This window comes from Myxine glutinosa, chromosome 3, assembly GCF_964187855.1.
Source record: "Myxine glutinosa chromosome 3, kmMyxGlut1.1, whole genome shotgun sequence".
Taxonomy (NCBI): domain Eukaryota; kingdom Metazoa; phylum Chordata; class Myxini; order Myxiniformes; family Myxinidae; genus Myxine; species Myxine glutinosa.
The window spans coordinates 101,226,154-101,246,871 of record NC_136263.1 but is presented as its reverse complement, the minus strand read 5'-3'; the positions used below and the strand labels follow the sequence as shown (position 1 = coordinate 101,246,871).

The following is a 20,718-nucleotide window of genomic DNA, read 5'->3' as shown; positions in this document are numbered from 1 at the left end:
TTTTTTTTTTTTTGTTTTGTATACAAGATCGAGGCTCGTGAAAGAGCTAACAATAATCACAAAAAAGACAAACCGACACACAAAACACAAAAAACAAGGGGAGCGGCAGACAAGATGGGGAGAGAGGGGGAAGGACACAAACACAACATTTGAGAGCAGGGACATCGGGAGGACTTGGGGGGAAGTGGGAGAGGAATAAAAACATATGAACGCTGCAAGGACTCTGGGGTGAATTACCGGGGGTAGAAAAGATCAAGGTTTTCGATGGGGGAAGATAAGAGATGGTGGTGAACAGCTGTTTTAAAGACCTGGAGGGAGGAGTGGGATTGAATGGAGTGGGGGAGTTTGTTCCAGAGGCGGGAGAAAAGGGGAATGAAAGAGTGAAGGTGAGCAGAGAGCCTAGACTTTGGCAGTTTAACCATAAGAGGGTTGCAGGCAGATCTTGTGCGACCTGAAGGAATATTTGGGGGGACAGAGCACAGAGAGAGCTGGGGGAGCAAGGCCAGAGAGGAGTCGGTAGAAGACAGAAAGACCACCAACCTGCCTGCGGTGAGTGAGTGAAAGGCCCTCGGAGTTGACTACATCGCAGGAGATTCCAATGATTCTGAAAGCTTTGGCCTCAACAGCGTGAAGCCGAGCAAGGTGTGAGGCAGGAGCACCAGCCCAGAGGGGGGAACAGTATTCCATTGAGCTGCGGATGAAAGCCTTGTATGTGGTGAGGAGCTCAGGTGTGCCAAGGAAGGACTTCGCACGACGGAGGATGCCCAGTCGGCGACTGGCTTTGGAGGCCAGCTTGGAAATGTGGTTTTCCCAAGAAAGATCATGGCAGATAGTGAGACCCAAAAGCTTGAGCGACAGAACTTCTTGGAGAGGATTGTTGAGAAAGTAGATGGGAGGGTTGTCCAGTCGGTCCTTTCGGAGAGACATTGTAAGAGTGTGAGATTTGTCAGGATTGAAAGACATGTTCCACTTGTTTGACCAGTCTGTGATTTTGTCCAGGTCTGCAGAGAGTGAGGAGGCTGCAGACTGCCGATCTGAGGGATGAGGAATGGAGCGGCAGATAGTGGAGTCATCAGCAAAGAGATAGAGAGGATTTTCCAGAGAGTCGGAGAGGTCATTGATGAAGACCAGAAATAGCACAGGGCCCAGAACACTGCCTTGGGGAACTCCAGCCAGAACAGGAAGGGAAGATGAGAGAAATCCATTCAGGGCCACACGTTGCCTACGACCAGAGAGGAAATCCGCAAGCCATGAGTGGAGATTTCCCTGAATACCATAGGAGGTGAGTTTGGTGAGCAGAGCTGGGTGCCAGACTGTATCGAAGGCACGTGATATGTCCAGTGAGACAGCTCTGATTTCCTGTTTGGCATTGAGGACCTCCATCCATTGTTGAGACAGCAGAAGCAACATGTCCAGAGTAGAATGACCTGGTCTGAATCCAAATTGATGATCAGAGATCAAGCCATTGGAGAAGAGGAAGGATTTGATATCTGAAGCAATGATGGATTCCATGACTTTGCTGATAATTGGGAGCAGGCTGATTGGTCTGTAGTTGCAAGGATCTGTTTTTGCACCTTTTTTGTGTAAAGCGGTAATGTTTGCTGATTTCCAAGATGCTGGCAGATGACCTTGAGCAAAAGAGAGGGTGAAAAGAACAGAGAGAGGGTGAGATAGAGCGGCAGAGCAGGATTTTAGGACCCGTGGGCTGATGCCATCTGGGCCAGTTGCAGAATCAGAGTCGAGGTTTGATAAAAACTTCTCCACCTTGTCAGGAGAGAAGGACACAGAGTCCAGGAGCAGTTGGGTTCGACTGGGAAAGGTGGGAACAGAGAGAGATGGGTTTGGGACACAAGATTTTGAGGCAAACACAGAGTTGAGGCATTCGGCTTTGTCACGTGCGGTGTCAACTGTGTAGCCATTTGAGGTAAGGGAGGGGATGGAGGGGGAACAAACACCAGAAACGGATTTGACCAGACGCCACCAGGATTTGGAGGAAGGAGACAGGTTTGAGAGTTCAAACTTGAGTGTGGAGAGATAGTGCTTCCTGGCACTCCTGAGGGTAGAAACACACTTGTTTCGAGCTTGGTGGAAGGAACTGAGATTGCCTTCAGTTGGATTTGCCTTCCAAGAGGCAAAGGCAAGTTGTTTCAGGGCAACTGCCTCACCACAAGATTCAGTGTACCATGGACGGGAGGAAGGGTAAGACAACTGAAGACGAGATGGGATAAATCTGTGCATGAGAGAGAGCAGTTTGCTTTGGAAGAATTCCCAGGAAGAATTGATGTCAGAGGCATTAGAGATGGGAGACCAGTCCAGTTGATTGATGGCTGCTTGCAGACCGTGCCAGTCGGCCTGAGTGAAATGCCAGACTCGTCGGCGCTGAGGAGGCTCTCTGAGAATGGCCAGTGAGATGTCCACTTTAACAAGCACATGATCAGAAGAACCGATTGGAGCAGAAGAAGAGCAGCAGACATTTGCAGGGAAGTTAGTCATAACCAAGTCCAGAAGAGAAGATACTCCATTGACTGAGATCCGGGTTGGGAAATTGACAGATTGTGTCAGTCCCAATGAGTCGCAGAAGTCCTTTGCTGAGGTGCCATGGCTGGTGAGAGATGAACCCACACCCAGCCAGCTGGCATGATGACAGTTGAAGTCACCACATATGAGGAAGAGAGAGTTTGGATGAGTTGATAGAAGTTGGTCCATGTTGTCCGACAGAGAAATGTAAATGGAGTCATCACTGTTTGGAGGACGGTACAGAACACATATGAACAAAAGGTGGGAGCGGAGAGGAAGCCGTAGCCAGAGGTACTCCTGTGGGTGGGGTGGAGAGAGGGCAGTGCAGGGAGAGTGAGGAAGAGAGTTTTTGATAAAGATAGCCACCCCACCACCAGGACGAGGATCAGGTCTATCGTACCGGAGGAGGGAGTAACCAGGAAGAGATATTAAGGAATCAGAGACATCTTGAAGGAGGAAAGTTTCTGTTAAGCAGATCAAGTCTGGATTTTCAGAAGCAACCTGAATGGAGAGATCAATCAGGTTTGAGCGAAGGCCCCGGATGTTTGAGGTCCATACCGTTAGTGAGGAGAGATGGGGAGCATCGGGTGCAGGACAGGGGAGGGGAGGGGTAGGGTCAGATGAAGGGTGAGAGGGGGATGTAGGAAGAGCAGTTGATAGTGTGTCAGAGATTACAGAGGAGTTACAAGAAAGGGAAGGATGAGGAGGACGAAAGGTTTGATGGTGATGGAATGAGGCACAGTGAGTTTGTTTGAGGGGGGGCAGAGGAAAGTAGAAGGTTGGGGGAGGTGGGGGTATGACATAGGAGGGAGAGGAAGTGGGGAGGAGGCAGCTTTGAGAAGGAGGTGGGAGGAGGGAGAATTTGGGAGGGATGGTTGGGGGGGAGATTTGAAGGGGAGGGGCAAGGTGGGAGTTTAGAAAGTGGATGATTAATGAAAGATGCACATATATAACAAATTGGGTTTGTTGTGATTTTCAAGTTAGCGATTCGTTTAAGAACGATGGAGGAGGGATGGAATGAATGAGAATTTAGAGCATGGAGTGATTTGGAATCATAAGAGATTGAATATTTTTTTGAAATGGAATGAGATGAAGAGGAAATTGAAAGGAGCCTTTTAAATAAGAAGAAAAACAGCGTGTTGTAATAAACCACTGAATAAAACAATGAAGGGGATAGTTGAAACATATTTAAACAGAACTGTGAAGAACAATCGTATATTCACAAAAATACCAATGGGGAGAGGAAGCCTAGCGCGACGACCACGAGTCACTTGAACAGGGCAAAAGGTGGAAGGCAAGGGGAAAATGGGGGCGGGGCGAGACAGCGCACGTGGGCAGAGGCAAAAGCACACGAGGAGAAAGGGAAATAAAAGTTTTTTTGGTTGTTTTTTTTTGTTTGTTTTTTTTTGGGGGGGGGGGGGGGTGTGGGGGTTACAACGTTAGACAAATAGTAGATGTTTGGTGAAGCTTGGTGGAGAAGGGGAAATCAAAAAAGCGAGCAAAACAGCGAAGGAATGAACAACCTTCGACGGGGGAAGCCTGAGGCTGCAAGGCCTTGCTCGCGACGCGGCAAACAAGCGATTAATATATGAAAGATAAACACCAAGAAACTTCCAAGGGGGACACTATAAGTTCACACACCGAACGATAAATACAGTTTCGACAAAATACAATTGTGAACAGACTTAACTTTGAAAAACGTGGAGACCGTGTGGACCGTCGAAAACCCCTGACCACCGTCTCCAAGATCTCGCGAGATTGATTAAGAACATTAGATTGTTTTTTACAGGTGGGAATTTGATTGTTGTTTTGTACATTCCAACCATGCTCCATCCCCTACCTAAGTGAAGGAAGATGGTCCCTCTTGTTAATGTACACTACCGGTCAAACATTTTAGAACACCTCAATTTTTCCAGTTTTTATTGAAATTTATGCAGTTTAATGTCTCAATGTACTCTGAAATTAAGCATAGAACAAATTTAAACAATTGGAGATAAAAAAGAAATCATAGAATCATTTTGTTTATCAAAATTAAATTAAAATTTTTGACACTGTAAAGTAGCCACCTTTTGCAGATATAACCGCTGAACACAATCGTGGCTTTCTTTCTACAATGGAAATCAAATATTGTTCGGGAAGTTCTTCCCAACACTGTTGCAGAAGTTCCCACAAATGTGTTGCACTTGTAGGTTGCTTTGCTTTCACCCTTCTGTCCAGTTCATCCCAAACCAGCTCGATGAGGTTTAAGTTTGGAGACTGTGCTGGCCATTCCATGATTTGAAGCCTACCGTCTTGTTCTTTTTCTCAAAGGTAGTTTTGACATAGCCTGGAGGTGTGTTTAGGGTCATTATCTTGCTGTGGGATGAAACCCTGACAAACTAGGCATATACCAGAGGGTATTGCATGGCGCTGCAAAATGCTGTGGTAGCCCTTTTGGTTCAGGGTGCCAGTCACTCTGTGCAAGTCGCTGACTCTGGATCCAGCAAAAGGGCCCCCAGACCATCACGCTTCCTCCTCCATGTTTGACAGTTGGTGTCACACACTGAGGAACCATCCTTTCGCCTTCTCGACGGTGTACAAAAACCCTGCGTGATGAACCAAAGATTTCAAATTTTGATTCATCGGTACATAAGACCTTCTTCCAGTCTTCAGTAGTCCACTGGCGGTGCTTCATGGCCCAGGCAAGCCTCTTTTTCTAATTTTGCCATCTTAGCAATGGCTTTCTTACTGCCACTTGACCTGTCGAGCCTGCAGCCCGAAGTCTTCTCTTCACAGTTGAAACTGAGACTTGCTTAATTCGACCAGTGTTAAGCTGTGCTTGAAGCTGTTGTCCTGTGAGCCGCCTATCACGCAAGCTCTTGACTCTCAGAAACATGTCTTCTGATTCTGTTGTGGCTTTGGGTCTGCCAGACCTCTTCCTGTCAGTTTCCTCCAGTTTCCAATATACTACTTCTCGCAGTGCAATATTGTCCAAATAATGCTTCAGAGGGTGTAATAACAGTCTGTTCCAATACTGCTTTTATACAGACAGGGGGTTTGTCATCAAGTAATCAGCAGAGGTTGGGACACCTGTAGGAATAGTTGGCATCAACTTTCAAGGCTTAATTTACTTACATTGCTGCAGAACAGCTGTAAGTTGTTAACTCATTACTTATTCCCTGAAGAAGGCCTTTTTTTTTTTTTACAATATAACTGTGCAATTTACATTATTTTCCCGTTTTTGCTAACCTAAACTTTTTTCTTTTTCTTTTTTTTACCTCTTGCAGTTTACTGCTTACCTTTGTACCATTTCAGGTTATTCACTGGACATTAAACTGTGTAAGTTTCAATGAAAACTGGGAAAATTGAGGTGTTCTAAAACTTTTGACCAGTAGTGTATGAGCTTCAATTTTTAGCTGTTGATCATTGTGTTCTGGTTTGTACCTAAACAATTGTCACTGGATTAGAAAGATAGTTTGGAAGTGAAGCATTTGTCCTTGAGCTGTATATTTTTGCTTTAATTCCTCACCCAACTATTAACTATCGCCCTGGTGTTATAGATGGCATGCATCAAAGAATGTGCTGTCCATCAGGTGGTATGTTGAGTTGCAGAACCCTTTACCAGGTGGACGTTGAAGACCTTCGTGTATTTTAAGAGTAGGCAAGTACACTGGCATCCTGGCCAAGTTCTAAATTCCAACCCGAATCAAATGGGGGGCTTGGAATCTAGCTTATGGAAGACTTGCACCAATCAGACACGCTTTATGAGTGAGAAACACCAAAACTATTGGGATGGTGTACAAGATAATGATTGTGCTTCCCACTGTTCAAGAATTGCATGTATTGAGGATGAGGAAAAGGTTTGATTAGAGGTAATTGATTGTGTTTTTTTAGTATTGTTATTTTGACTCTGGAAAAAGGCATGAAAACGTGTCCTGTTGTTTTTATGCCTCTTTTTTTTTTTTTTTTTTTTTGTATACAAGATCTAGGCTCGTGAAAGAGCGAAATAATGTGCTGTCCATCAGGTGGTATGTTGAGTTGCAGAACCCTTTACCAGGTGGACGTTGAAGACCTTCATGTATTTTAAGAGTAGGCAAGTACACTGGCATCCTGGCCAAGTTCTAAATTCCAACCTAAATTCCAAAATCTAAATTCCATCTCTGTGATGACGTTCGGGTTGTCCGTCCGTCCGTCTACGTGCTAAACCTCGTTTTTCTCAGCAACCATATTTCCGATTGAGACGAAACTTTCAGGGTAGGAGTGACACCCATGCAGAATGTTTTTATGATAATTGTGATGTCATAGGTTATGTGGTATGGCAGCCATCTTGGATTAAAAGGAAATAATTTAAAAAACATTTCTCAGAAACAGCTGAATGGAAAACTTTGAAACTTGGCACATTGTCAAGTACTCCCAATGGGGAGCAAAAGCATCATAATAATGACATCAAAGTGGTATACCAGCCAAAAATGTTTGAATCGAATTCCTTGTCCTAAAAATCTGAAATTGCATGCACATGATCTATGACCCATTTGTATTGAAATATTAAATTTATGACATAATAGGTCACATGGTTTGGCAGCCATATTGGATTGAAGGAAAATATTAAATAATTATATCTCTGAAACCGTTCACCCTATTGAGGCAAAATTTTACAAATATGTAACAGCACTGTTGCATATAGTTTGAAAATGATTGTCATAGGTCACGTGGTTTGGCAGCCATCTTGGATAGAAAAACGAACCTTATCCGATCAACACGAAACTTCACAAACATGATCCCCTGCCCATACATATGCAGAGTAATGGCATCTACCTGTTGTGGGACTATGCAGAGGCATATTGGCGACACAGTCGCATTGTTCTAGTTTATTCTTTAATCAAATTTTTTTCATTATAAATCGATAATGACCTTGTGCCATAATTTTGCAGGAAGAGTGATGCTGAAGTGTGGCTAGAATGCCATACGTAGATCGTCAAGGCCGCATTTGTGGCTTTCTTGATATCGAAGACACTGAAAACAGTGGAAAGTTTCTGCGACGGTACTTCATTCTTGACAGCAAGGCCAATGGCTTGTATTGGTTCATGGACAACCCACAGGTAACTTATTTTCCAATCATCTTTATTTGCTTTGGAAAATATAGCAATTTGATTTGTAAAATTATCTCGTCAGGTACTCACTATTCATGCCAATAAAATAAAACTATACATCAAGTTTATTTCAGTGACAGAGTTGATTGAATTACAGTGAATCAAATAACCATAGTTGGCCTCACCCTTGAGGGGATGCGAGACTATTGCAACGCATCTGTCTTGTCTGTGTCCGTTTGTAATATTTTCGCTTTTAAAATGTTTTTCTCCGCAACCGCTTGTCCGATCGATGCGAAACTTTAAATATGGGAAAGAGCCCTGATGAATAATGTGTTATTGATAATGCTGATGTCATAGGTCACATGGTATGGCACCCATATTGGATTAAAGGAAAACAATTGGACATCTCCAAAACTGCCCAATGAAAAAAAATTGAAATTTGGCATGTCAAACTCTCCATGGTGTATTTTGGGTAATAACAATGACATCATTGGTGAAGTGGTATTCCAGCCATAATTGGTTGAATCTAAATTCTTATCTGAAAAATATGAAACTTCATCTATCTGATTTCCGACCCGATGTGAGTGAAATATTTGAATTTGTGATGTCATCGGTCACGTTGTCTGGTGGCCATATTGGATTGAAAATAAAACGGCAAAAAAAATCTTCTTCTCCAAAACCGCTTAACAGATCGCTGAATAACTTCATACATATGATCGACTAGCCATGGGTAAGATATTTTGAAATTTATATCGTATCCATTTTCATCGATGTAATTCAGCCTTCATGTGCACAAAGGTGTTTTTTTTGTTTTTTTTTGTATACAAGATCGAGGCTCGTGAAAGAGCTAACATTAATCACACAAAAAGACAAACCGACACACAAAAAACAAGGGGAGCGGCAGACAAGATGGGGAGAGAGGGGGCTTATTGTTATCCTATTATATTATCCTAATTATGTTAAATATCCTAATAAATAAATCAATGAAGCTATGGATAATGGCATTGTACGTAACCTAATAAGGTGCATGGATGATATGGGTATATGGGCTATAATTGCAGTGGGCAATAATAGTAGCGTGTTCAGAAAAGTGAAGGTATCTTTGTTCAGAATGAGTGCTTGAGGCAAGACGAGTCCCGTTCCAGTTACACTCACCTGAGGAGAGGGTATTGCATTTGAGTTTGTTACTTGCCGGAAAAGATTCCGGCAAGTATGTTGATCTGTTTGTTTGTTACTTGCCGGAAAAGATTCCGGCAAGTATGTTGATCTGTTCGTTTTGTTACGGATTCGTCACTTCCGTTGTGGTGATTTTCATCCACTGTAAACATTTTGGATTCCATGTACTATTATTGTTTTCAAAAGGTTTATTCTTTATGAACTGTTTTCAAAAGGTGAAAAAGTTAGAGTTAAAAGAAACCGGAAACCAGATCGGGAACCGGACGACGAAGAGGAAAAAAAGAAAAAAGAAGGCGGTGCGAGTGGAGTCTGACAAGAAGCATAGTTGCTTTGCGGTCCGGAGCGAACTTTGGCGAGCAAGAGTCGCGAGTGAACTTTGGGTTTCCCAGGAAAGGGATTCCTGCGACAGAGTTGTTATCGCTGTGACAGATCAACCTGCGTGTCAGGTTTTGCGGTGGATTCTGAAGAGAATCATCGTCATCATCGTCGTGCCATTACGCCACGAGACCGGGCTGTCGGCCATTTTGACCCGCGTGCTTTGCGCAGTGCGCAAGATCTTTGCTTCGCTTATGCCGTTCTCACCGCATTCAGACGTATCTGGTGTGTGTGTGTGTGTGCAACGCGGATTTTGAAGGTAAATCTGGGGTTCGCCGACTGTGAGCGGCAGAACGTCCATACCCGATGGTGTGATTTCCCAGTCGCCTGGAGGGCGCCTTTGGATTTCCCAGTCGCCTGGAGGGCGCCTTTGCACAGCTTTGGCAGCAGGACTGTTACTGCCAACCCAACGGGATTCTGGTCTCGATTGGACATTGATCTGACGATCGCTGGAGCGAATCCACTTTGGCTTGAAGCCGGGAATTAGAGACATTGGGAATCTTCTTCTTTCCGCTCACTTGGAGTACAGTGAGTTATATATTACGAAACTGATGGTACCATCATAGTGTTACATATTTATGTGAATGTATGTGAATTACCATTCAGGTCTTTGCTTATCCGTGTGTAGTATATTAAGTTGTTGTGTAGTTGTTGTGGTTGGAGGGTCAGGAGCCCTTCTGAAAGAGTGGCCGGAAACGGAAGTGACCGAAAAGGGAAGAGAAAAAAGACACGAGGTAAAAGGAGGAGGTTTCGTCTTCCTCGCCCCGCTCCGAAAAAAGGTGGAAGCGACCTTGCGCTGCGTGGACAAAGCGGCGTTCCGAAACCCGTCTGGCGAGAGGAGTTACCTGGACGTGTAGCTACCTTTTGACCCGTCAAGTCACCGTGAGTTCGTGCACGGAACCAAGCGTCCGGCACAGTTTGCCCCGTCTACAAGGACGCGTACGGGTCGCACGTTGGGCCTCGCGCGCGTTGCAAACCGCGCTTGGTTTTTCCCCGTCTACAAGGACGCGTACGGGTCGCACTTTGGGGCCTCGCGCGCGTTGGAAGCCGCGCTGGGTTTTGCCCCGTTGCTTGGCAAGGAGGTGTGCGCTGCAGCAGCTGTCCCCGGTACGAGACGGCCCGTTTGGAGCACGTCCGCCCGGGGTTCGTTCAACCGCCCGTGTGCGGAGAAGAGAGACATTGGGAGAGACATTGACCACGGAGGGAGTCAGGAGTGGGGCTCACGTGAGGAATGTATAAGATGGCCATCTTAGAGTTAGTGTAGATGAGTTTACATCTTTGTGATATTGATTGCTGATTGTTGATGGTTGATTGCTCGGGGAATATATCATTGATTATTCCGGATCCTTGGTGTGGGGTTTCCTTTTGATTGGAATTCCTATTGATTGCGTTGCGAAAGCTCATATCTATAATACTACTTGCTGGCGAAGGTCCTCTCACGGTCCGGGGGTCACCGAGACCAGGTAGTCACCGAGGGGACCACGTAACAATAGGACACATATTGATTGTACTTTTGATTACTATTATTGTTGTACTGTTATTCTTGTGTGATCTTAATACAATATTTGTTTGTGAGTAACAATTGGTGTGGCTTCCCCATTGATCTTTGACATACAGAATAACACATTTTTCTACCGTGACTCCTCTCGGGGCTCGGAGGTACACCGTGACCAGGGGGTCGGGGAGGAGCACGTAACAGTTTGTTACTTGCCGGAAAAGATTCCGGCAAGTATGTTGATCTGTTCGTTACTTGCCGGAAATGTTTTTCCGGCAAGTATGTTGATCTGTTCGTTACTTGCCGGAAAAATTTTCCGGCAAGTATGTTGATCTGTTCGTTTGTTACTTGCCGGAAAAGACTCCGGCAAGTATGTTGAGCTGTTCGTTTGGCTGTTTGTCTGTCTGTCTGTTTGTCTGTTTGCAGCACTACGTCTACACCGTTGCACGTAGAATCACCAAACTTTGCACACGTATTTGTCTTGCCCTCTAATATACTGTGCCCAAATGATGACGTCATCGGTCACGTGGTTCGGCCGCCATCTTGGAAAAACCGAAAAATTTTGCACCTCGATATCTCAAAGTGCTGAACAGAAAAAATTGAGACATGGCTCATTGTAAAGAACTCTCCATGGGGAATAAAATATGTTAATGATGACGTCATCAGTCACGTGGTTCGGCCGCCATCTTGGAAAAACCGAAAATTTTTGCACCTCCATATCTCCGAAAGTCCTGAACAGAAAAAATTGAGACATGGCTCATTGTAAAGAACTCTCCATGCGGAATAAAATATGTTAATGATGACGTCATCAGTCACGTGGTTCGGCCGCCATCTTGGGAAAACCGAAAAACGTTGCACCACTATATCTCCAAAAGTGCTGAACAGAAAAAATGGAGACATGGCTCATTGTGAAGAACTCTCCATGTGGAATAAAATATGTTAATGATGACGTCATCAGTCACGTGGTTCGGCCGCCATCTTGGAAAAACGGCAAAACTTTGCACCACTATATCTCCAAAAGTGCTGAACAGAAAAAATTGAGACATGGCTCATTGTAAAGAACTCTCCATGGGGAATAAAATATGTTAATGATGACGTCATCGGCCATGTGGTTCGGCCGCCATATTTGTCCTAAATGGCCAATAAAAAAGTATATTCCGGCAAGTCCTCGGTCTCTGACCGATTTTTCATTTGTCTGTCTGTTTGTCTGTCTGTCTGTTTGCAGCACTGCGTCTACACCGTTGCACGTAGAATCGCCAAACTTTGCACACATATTGGTCTTGCCCTGGAATAGACTGTGCCCAATTGATGACGTCATCGGTGACGTGGTTCGGCCGCCATCTTGGAAAAACGGCAAAACGTTGCGCCACTATAACTCCAAAAGTGCTGAACAGAAAAAATTGAGACATGGCTCATTGTAAAGAACTCTCCATGGGGAATAAAATATGTTAATGATGACGTCATATGTCACGTGGTCGGCCGCCATCTTGGAAAAACGGCAAAACTTTGCACCACTATATCTCCAAAAGTGCTGAACAGAAAAAATTGAGACATGGCTCATTGTAAAGAACTCTCCATGGGGAATAAAATATGTTAATGATGACGTCATCAGTCACGTGGTCGGCCGCCATCTTGGAAAAACGGCAAAACTTTGCACCACAAAATCTCCAAAAGTGCTGAACAGAAAAAATTGAGACATGGCTCATTGTAAAGAACTCTCCATGGGGAATAAAATATGTTAATGATGATGTCATATGTCACGTGGTCGGCCGCCATCTTGGAAAAACGGCAAAACTTTGCACCACTATATCTCCAAAAGTGCTGAACAGAAAAAATTGAGACATGGCTCATTGTAAAGAACTCTCCATGGGGAATAAAATTTGTTAATGATGACGTCATATGTCACGTGGTTCGGCCGCCATCTTGGAAAAACTTAGCACCTCTATGTGTCCAAAAGTGCTGAATAGAAAAAATTGAGACATGCCTCATTGTAAAGAACTCTCCATGGGGAATAAAATATGTTAATGATGACGTCATCGGTCACGTGGTTCGGCCGCCATATTTGTCCTAAATGGCGGATAAAAAAGTACATTCCGGCAAGTCCTCGGTCTCTGACCGATTTTTCATTTGTTACTTGCCGGAAAAGATTCCGGCAAGTATGTTGATCTGTTCGTTTGTTACTTGCCGGAAAAATTTTTCCGGCAAGTATGTTGATCTGTTCGTTTGTTTGTCTGTTTGTCTGTCTGTCTGTTTGTCTGTTTGTCTGTCTGTTTGCAGCACTGCGTCTACACCGTTGCACGGAGAATCGCCAAACTTTGCACACATATTGGTCTTGCCCTGGAATAGACTGTGCCCAATTGATGACGTCATCGGTGACGTGGTTCGGCCGCCATCTTGGAAAAACCGAAAAACTTTGCACCTCTATATCTCCGAAAGTACTGAACAGAAAAAATGGAGACATGGCTCATTGTAAAGAACTCTCCATGGGGAATAAAATATGTTAATGATGACGTCATATGTCACGTGGTCGGCCGCCATCTTGGAAAAACGGCAAAAATTTGCACCACTATATCTCCAAAAGTGCTGAACAGAAAAAATTGAGACATGGCTCATTGTAAAGAACTCTCCATGGGGAATAAAATATGTTAACGATGACGTCATATGTCACGTGGTCGGCCGCCATCTTGGAAAAACGGCAAAAATTTGCACCACTATATCTCCAAAAGTGCTGAACAGAAAAAATTGAGACATGGCTCATTGTAAAGAACTCTCCATGGGGAATAAAATATGTTAATGATGACGTCATCAGTCACGTGGTCGGCCGCCATCTTGGAAAAACGGCAAAACTTTGCACCACGATATCTCCAAAAGTGCTGAACAGAAAAAATTGAGACATGGCTCATTGTAAAGAACGCTCCATGGGGAATAAAATATGTTAATGATGACGTCATCAGTCGCGTGGTCGGCCGCCATCTTGGAAAAACCGAAAAACCTAGCACCTCCATATCTCCGAAAGTGCTGAATAGAAAAAATTGAGACATGGCTCATTGTCAAGAACTCTCCATGTGGAATAAAATATGTTAATGATGACGTCATCGGTCACGTGGTGCGGCCGCCATCTTGGAAAAACGGGAAAAAAAATCACCTCCATATCTCCGAAAGTGCTGAATAGAAAAAATTGAGACATGGCTCATTGGAAAGAACTCTCCAGGGGGAATAAAATATGTTAATGATGACGTCATCGGTCACGTGGTTCGGCCGCCATCTTGGAAAATCCGAAAAACGTTGCACCTCTATCTCCAAAAGTGCTGAACAGAAAAAATTGAGACATGGCTCATTGGAAAGAACTCTCCAGGGGGAATAAAATATGTTAATGATGATGTCATCGGTCAGGTGGTTCAGCCGCCATATTTGTCCTAAATGGCCGATAAAAAAGTAAATTCCGGCAAGTCCTCGGTCTCTGACCGATTTTTCATTTGTCTGTTTGTCTGTCTGTCTGTCTGTCTGTTTGCAGCACTGCGTCTACACCGTTGCACGTAGAATCGCCAAACTTTGCACACTTATTGGTCTTGCCCTGGAATAGACTGTGCCCAATTGATGACGTCATCGGTGACGTGGTTCGGCCGCCATCTTGGAAAAACGGCAAAACGTTGCGCCACGAAATCTCCAAAAGTGCTGAACAGAAAAAATTGAGACATGGCTCATTGTAAAGAACTCTCCATGGGGAATAAAATATGTTAATGATGACGTCATCAGTCACGTGGTCGGCCGCCATCTTGGAAAAACGGCAAAACTTTGCACCACGAAATCTCCAAAAGTGCTGAACAGAAAAAATTGAGACATGGCTCATTGTAAAGAACTCTCCATGGGGAATAAAATATGTTAATGATGACGTCATAGGTCACGTCGTTCGGCCGCCATCTTGGAAAAACGGCAAAACTTTGCACCTCCATAGCTCTGAAAGTACTGAATAGAAAAAATTGAGACATGGCTCATTGTGAAGAACTCTCCATGTGGAATAAAATATGTTAATGATGACGTCATCAGTCACGTGGTTCGGCCGCCATCTTGGAAAAACCGAAAGACTTTGCACATCCATATCTCTGAATGTACTGAATAGAAAAAATTGAGACATGGCTCATTGCAAAGAACTCTCCATGGAGAATACAATATGTTAATGATGATGTCATCGGTCACGTGGTTCGGCCGCCATCTTGGAAAAACCGAAAAACTCTGCACCTCCACATCTCCAAAAGTCCTGAATAGAAAAAATTGAGGTATCGCTCATTGTAAACAACTCTCCACGTGGAATAAAATATGTTAATGATGACATCATCGGTCACGTGGTTCGGCCGCCATATTTGTCCTAAATGGCCGATAAAAAAGTACATTCCGGCAAGTCCTCGGTCTCTGACCGATTTTTCATCTGTTTGTCTGTCTGTTTGTCTGTTTGCAGCACTGCGTCTACACTGTTGCACGGAGAATCGCCAAACTTTGCACACATATTCGTCTTGCCCTGGAATAGACTGTGCCCAATTTATGACGTCATCGGTCACGTGTTTCGGCCGCCATCTTGCAAAAACCGAAAAACTTTGCACCTCCATATATCCGGAAGTGCTGAATAGAAAAAATTGAGACATGGCTCATTGGAAAGAACTCTCCATGGGGAATAAAATATGTTAATGATGACGTCATCAGTCACGTGGTTCGGCCGCCATCTTGGAAAAACCGAAAAACTTTGCACCTCCATATCTCCGGAAGTGCTGAATAGAACAAATTGAGACATGGCTCATTGGAAAGAACTCTCCATGTGGAATAAAATATGTTAATGATGACGTCATCGGTCACGTGGTTCGGCCGCCATTTTGGAAAAACAGAAAACTTTGCACCTCAACATCTCTGAAAGTGCTGAATTGAAAAAATTGAGACATGGCTCATTGTAAAGAACTCTCCATGGGGAATAAAATATGTTAATGATGACGTCATATGTCACGTGGTCGGCCGCCATCTTGGAAAAACGGCAAAACTTTGCTCCACTATATCTCCAAAGGTGCTGAACAGAAAAAATTGAGACATGGCTCATTGTAATGAACTCTCCATGGGGAATAAAATATGTTAATGATGACGTCATCAGTCACGTGGTTCGGCCGCCATCTTGGAAAAACCGAAAAACTTTGCACCTCCATATCTCCGAAAGTGCTGAAAAGAAAAAATTGAGACATGGCTCATTGTAAAGAACTCTCCATGGGGAATAAAATATGTTAATGATGATATCATCGGTCACGTGGTTCGGCCGCCATATTTTTCCTAAATGGCCGATAAAAAGTAAATTCCGACAAGTCCTCGGTCTCTGACCGATTTTTCATTACTTGCCGGAAAAAATTCCGGCAAGTATGTTGATCTGTTCGTTTGTTTGTCTGTCTGTTTGTCTGTCTGTTTGCAGCACTGCGTCTACACCGTTGCACGTAGAATCGCCAAACTTTGCACACATATTGGTCGTGCCCTGGAATAGACTGTGCCCAATTGATGACGTCATCGGTCACGTTGTTCGGCCGCCATCTTGGAAAAACTTTGCACCTCGATATCTCCAAAAGTGCTGAACAGAAAAAATTGAGACATGCCTCATTGTAAAGAACTCCATGGGGAATAAAATATGTTAATGATGACGTCATATGTCACGTGGTCGGCCGCCATCTTGGAAAAACGGCAAAACTTTGCACTACTATCTATCTATAATTCCAGTAATCTCTGTTTGTACGTTTGTTTGTCTGTGACCGCTGTTTCTCGACAACCACGGGTCCGATATACTTTTAACTTGCCAGGTATATTGCTGGGGACCCGAGGATGTGCCTTTTCAAGGTTTCATATTAATCGGACAATTACTTACCGAGCTATGTCCAAAAAACGATTCAACCAATCAGAGAGCAGCGAACTATCGCGTGTGCCGAACGTGGCGGACACACGCTGCCTCGGATGGCACATTTGAGAGCGTATTCATTTATTTCACGTTTGCAAACTATGTTGGCGTTAAACTATGTTTTAAAACTAATAAAAACGAATTTGCGATTCATTCGCTTTCCTGCGCGTTTGTGCACGCGATGGCGATTTCTTTACCAAACTCCGGAAGCCGTTCGCTTTGGACCAAACCATTTCATGTAAATAGAGGGGGGGGATATAATTTTAGATATAGATATAGTACGGGCAATGCCCTAGTATCTCCAAAAGTGCTGAACAGAAAAAATTGAGACATGGCTCATTGTAAAGCACTCTCCATGGGGAATAAAATATGTTAATGATGATGTCATCAGTCACGTGGTCGGCCGCCATCTTGGAAAAACGGCAAAACTTTGCACCACTATATCTCCAAAAGTGCTGAACAGAAAAAATTGAGACATGGCTCATTGTAAAGAACTCCATGGGGAATAAAATATGTTAATGATGACGTCATATGTCACGTGGTCGGCCGCCATCTTGGAAAAACGGCAAAACTTTGCACCACTATATCTCCAAAAGTGCTGAACAGAAAAAATTGAGACATGGCTCATTGGAAAGAACTCTCCATGGGGAATAAAATATGTTAATGATGACGTCATATGTCACGTGGTTCGGCCGCCATCTTGGAAAAAAATTGCACCTCCATATCTCTGAAAGTGCTGAATAGAAAAAATTGAGACATGGCTCATTGAAAAGAACTCTCCATGGGGAATAAAATAAGTTAATGATGACGTCATCTATCACGTGTTTCGGCCGCCATATTTGTCCTAAATGGCCGACAAAAAAGTACATTCCGGCAAGTCCTCGGTCTGACCGATTTTTCATTTGTTTGTCTGTCTGTGTGTCTGTGTGTCTGTTACCTGTTTGCAGCACTACGTCTACACCGTTGCACGTAGAATCGCCAAACTTTGCACACGTATTTGTCTTGCCCTCTAATATACTGGGCCCAAATGATGACATCGGTCACGTGGTTCGGCCGCCATCTTGGAAAAACGGCAAAATTTTGCACCACTATATCTCCGAAAGTGCTGAACAGAAAAAATTGAGACATGGCTCATTGTAAAGAACTCTCCATGGGGAATAAAATATGTTAATGATGTCATCGGTCACGTGGTTCCGCCGCCATATTTGTCCTAAATGGCCGATAAAAAAGTAAATTCCTGCAAGTCTTCGGTCTCTGACTGATTTTTCATCTGTTTATCTGTCTGTTTGCAGCACTACGTCTACACCGTTGCACGTAGAATCACCAAACTTTGCACACGTATTTGGCTTACCCTGGAATAGACTGTGCCCAATTGATGACGTCATCGGTCACGTGGTTCGGCCGCCATCTTGGAAAAACCGAAAAACCTAGTACCTCTATATCTTCGAAAGTGCTCAATAGAAAAAATTGAGACATGGCTCATTGTAAAGAACTCTCCATGGGGAATAAAATATGTTGATGATGACGTCATCGGTCACGTGGTTCGGCCGCCATATTTGTCCTAAATGGCCGATAAAGTAAAATCCGGAAAGTCCTCGGTCTCGGACCGATTTTTCATGTCTGTCTGTTTGTTACTTGGCCAATTATTATTATTTTTTACAAGTATGTTGATCGTGTGTGTGTGTGTGTGTGTGTGTGTGTGTGTGTGTGTGTGTGTGTGTGTGTGTGTGTGTGTGTGTGTGTGTGTGTGTGTGTGTGTGTGTGTGTGTGTGTGTGTGTGTGTGTGTGTGTGTGTGCGTGCGCTTTTGTCCACTCACTTATACTTGCCTGCAAGTCACAATTTAAAACCTATCTTCACAAAACCAAATGGTAGAGTTCGTGGTCCGACAAAATCCTATATATTTTAAAGGTCAAAACGTCAACATAGGCCAAAGGTGTCCCTTTTTTCGATTTTCTGAAATCCGCAATTTTCATCCGATTGACTTGAAATTTGAATAGGATTTTCATATCGGCTAATTGAATTCAACCATCAACTATTTTTGAGATCAACATAGGTCATAAGGTCAACATAGGCCAAATTTCTAGAACCAGCACCTCCATCACAGCTACAAATAGTAGTGGACTTCGTACCGACCCCTGATGCACTCCCACCTTCACCTCAAACTCACCACTGTTCCCATCCTTCGTCCTTACAGCTGTGCGCGTGCTCTCGTACATTGCCATCACTACTCTGATCAGCCATTCCTCCACTCCTAACTTCCTCAATGCCCATGCCACTACTTCGTGTGGAACCCTTTCAAATGCTTTCTCTCGATGAACAAACCCAAGAAACAACTTCTTCCTCTTCTCCATGTACTTCTCCTGCAACTGCCTTACAATAAAAAGCATGTCTGTCTTTCCTCTTCCTACCATAAATCCAAACTGCCTTTCGTCGATGTTCACTTTCTTCCTTATCCTCTTCTCCAACACCCTTTCCAATACCTTCATTCCCTGCTCTAACTTTATCGCTCTATACGAGCCACAGTCCAGAGGGTCACCTTTCCCCTTGTAAAGAGGGATGAGGGTACTCGGTTCCCAATCCACTGTAATGCGGCCTTCTTTCACCACCAGATTACAGATCTCTGTCATTCTCTTCACACCCCAACTTCCTGCTGCCTTCAACATATCTCCCACAACTCCCGTCGGCCCTCCCGCTTTTCTACTCTTCATTGCTTTTATCGCTTCCTCAATTTTCATCCCAGTTATCTTCTCTGCCGGTCCTAAAACTGGGTTACTCTCTATGTTGCCATCCTATTCATTCTCTGCATTCAACAGCATTTCCATATATCTCTTCCATCTTCCTCTAATTCCACTTGTTCATCTTTGAGTGTTTGGGGTGAAGGGGAAGCATTGAGTGGGTGGGGTGGGGGGGAAGCAATGAGTGAGGGGAGGGCATTGAGTGGGTGGAGTGAGGGGGAAGCATTGAGTGGGTGGGGTGAGGGGGAAGCATTGAGTGGGTGGGGTGAGGGGGAAGCATTGAGTGGGTGGGGTGAGGGGGAAGCATTGAGTGGGTGGGGTGAGGGGGAAGCATTGAGTGGGTGGATTTGAGGGATGGAGCATTGAGTGGGTGGATTTGAGGGATGGAGAAAGGAGGTGGGGCATGAAACTTTGAGGCTGGAAGCGATAGAGACCAATTTTTGACCTTTCAAGCTTTGATGAAATTCTAGTTTACAAGATTGATTTGAATAGAAAAGATTCCTTTTCTTCATTCTCTTTACATTTGTTATGTCCAGGCCAGTAGACTTAAGTTTGAGCAGCTTTTCTTGTGAAGGTTCGCCAGGTATTTTTCAATCGTCTGCCTTTCCCGATGGTTTCCCGTTCTCAATGGCAATGCCAGCTGTTTCCAATAGCTTTTTTTCAACATGTCCCGAACTCTTGTGGGGAGAACTTTTTGTTTTACTGTACCCTTTTAAGCTTGCTGTACAGGGCTGCATTTGGCATGTGAGCACCTTCGTCTGTCCTACCTGCCCTGGCTAGTTTGACTGGAGGAGTTGCATTTACATACTGTTTACACTTGGCTGGGACAGTGGGACTTGCATGAGGCAGAGTGTATGTATTGTTGGCTGGATGAAGAAATTACCGAGAGTGAAGGGTTGGGGACACAAGATTTGGAAGCAAACACAATTGAGGCATTTGGCCTTCTCACGAGTGAGTCGGCTGTGGAGACTTGATTCTCATTTTCTGACAAATTTACCGAATGTTTTTGTGAAAGCTTGCAATCAATTTTCTTATGCTTTTTAAAAAAACCAATTTTGACTGCAATGTATATTTGCCTTTAGAACTTACCTGATGGAGCATCTCATGTTGGACACCTCGAGCTTGCCTATGTCAACAAGGTATGGCATAACTGAACTTCAAGAAGTCTATCATTTTTGGGAGTGGGAGTATGAGAGTACGTCGGAAAGGTGAAACATCCAAGTTGTCTGGGCTCTTGTACCAAAAGCACTTGTGTTTATTTGGTTGGCAATTTATGCTGTCATAGTCGGTGGCGATTACTTCTTAATTACCCTCGCCAGAGGAGAGGGTATTGCATTTGAATCCGTTTGTTTTTTGTTTGTTTGCTTGTTTGCCTGTCTGTTTGTTCGCAAAGAAAAAATATGATTTTCTCTGCAACCGTTGATCCGATTGAC

At 44.0% G+C, this 20,718-nt stretch overlaps 1 protein-coding gene across 6 annotated transcripts in view; it reads left to right on the top strand.

Annotated features, from left to right (window-relative positions):
• LOC137423321 (pleckstrin homology domain-containing family A member 1) overlaps nucleotides 1-20,718 on the top strand; it is a 222,668-nt gene that overhangs the window by 43,363 nt on the left and 158,587 nt on the right. For all 6 annotated transcript variants that reach the window (XR_013622865.1, XR_013622866.1, XM_078774339.1 and 3 more), the window contains 2 exons: nucleotides 7,428-7,595; nucleotides 20,368-20,424. Coding sequence is in view for 4 of the 6 variants with exons in the window: in XM_078774339.1 (XP_078630465.1) it covers nucleotides 7,455-7,595; nucleotides 20,368-20,424 (198 nt within the window). In the remaining 2 variants the exon portion in view is untranslated. The remainder of the gene's footprint in view (nucleotides 1-7,427; nucleotides 7,596-20,367; nucleotides 20,425-20,718) is intronic.